The sequence below is a fragment of the Aptenodytes forsteri genome, unplaced genomic scaffold (assembly GCF_000699145.1).
Source record: "Aptenodytes forsteri isolate BGI_AS27 unplaced genomic scaffold, ASM69914v1 Scaffold368, whole genome shotgun sequence".
Lineage (NCBI taxonomy): Eukaryota > Metazoa > Chordata > Aves > Sphenisciformes > Spheniscidae > Aptenodytes > Aptenodytes forsteri.
Genome location: NW_008794884.1, coordinates 166,147 through 167,193, shown reverse-complemented (window position 1 = coordinate 167,193; position 1,047 = coordinate 166,147). Strand labels below are relative to the sequence as shown.

At 66.6% G+C, this 1,047-nt stretch overlaps 1 protein-coding gene across 1 annotated transcript in view; it reads left to right on the top strand.

The window, feature by feature from the left end:
• The first annotated feature begins 575 nt into the window (after positions 1 to 575).
• Positions 576 to 1,047, top strand: part of GNAT1 (G protein subunit alpha transducin 1) — a 13,079-nt gene continuing 12,607 nt past the window's right edge. Inside the window, exon 1 of the mRNA XM_009274765.1 lies at positions 576 to 681. Within this exon, the coding sequence (XP_009273040.1) occupies positions 576 to 681 (106 nt within the window). The remainder of the gene's footprint in view (positions 682 to 1,047) is intronic.

The following is a 1,047-nucleotide window of genomic DNA, read 5'->3' as shown; positions in this document are numbered from 1 at the left end:
GGGGGGGGGGGGGGGGGGGGGGGGTGACCAGTGTGAGCTGGGGACGATGGGGACATTTCCACCCACTGCCCCCAGCCCCTGCCAGACCCCAGCAGAGCCCCCCAGCTCCAACCCCCGCCAGGGTCCACAGCAGAACCGGAGCTGCGTGGGGGTCCCACATCCCTGGGGGTGACCGGGTCACTGTCCCCAGCCCCAGGGTGGGGGCAAAGCAGGGGGCTGACCGGCCTTGGGCCACCCCAGCAGAAGCGCTGACGCCAGGAGCCGTGGGATTGCTGAGCTCAGCCCACTGCAGATTTAAGGCTGCTTTTCTGGGGAGGGCAGGGGGCGGGCCCGGCTTAAGCCATGGGTGCTGAGCGCAGCACCCTGCCGAGCAGCCCCCTGGGACCTTGGACCCGGCCTTGGCCCCCATTGGGCAGGCGGAGGTGGCAGTTGTGGCGGCGGCAGCGGGGCAGTTGGCAGCGGGTGCGACGGGCACAGGGAGGCGAGAGCTGGAGGCGGCGGGGGGCTGGAGCTCATCACCCATCCCGGTGTTGACCTCCAAGGAGCAGGTGAGCCACAGGACTGCGGGGCTGAGGATGGGCGCCGGGGCCAGCGCCGAGGAGAAGCACTCCCGTGAGCTGGAGAAGAAGCTCAAGGAGGATGCTGAGAAGGATGCCAGGACTGTCAAGCTGCTGCTGCTGGGTATGGGGGGGACAACACCCTGGGGGAGATACCCATCCTTTGTGCATATCACCCCAACAGCCCACCCGATGTTCCTCCGACACCCTCCAGACACCCCCCCCTAAACCCAATCAGCCCACCTAATGTTCCCCTGGCCCCCAGATGCACCCCCAAACCCAACCAATCCACCCCAACAGCCCACCCATTTCCCTGACTCCCCTAGCACCCCTAAACCCAACCAACCCACCCCAATAGCCCATCCAAAGTTTCCCTGACTCCCCCTAAACCCAACCAGCCCAGCCCAACAGCCCCCCATTCCCAGGCTCCCCCAAACCAGCTCATCTCAACAGCCCCTGCTCCTAAGCACCCCTAAACCCAACCAGCCCA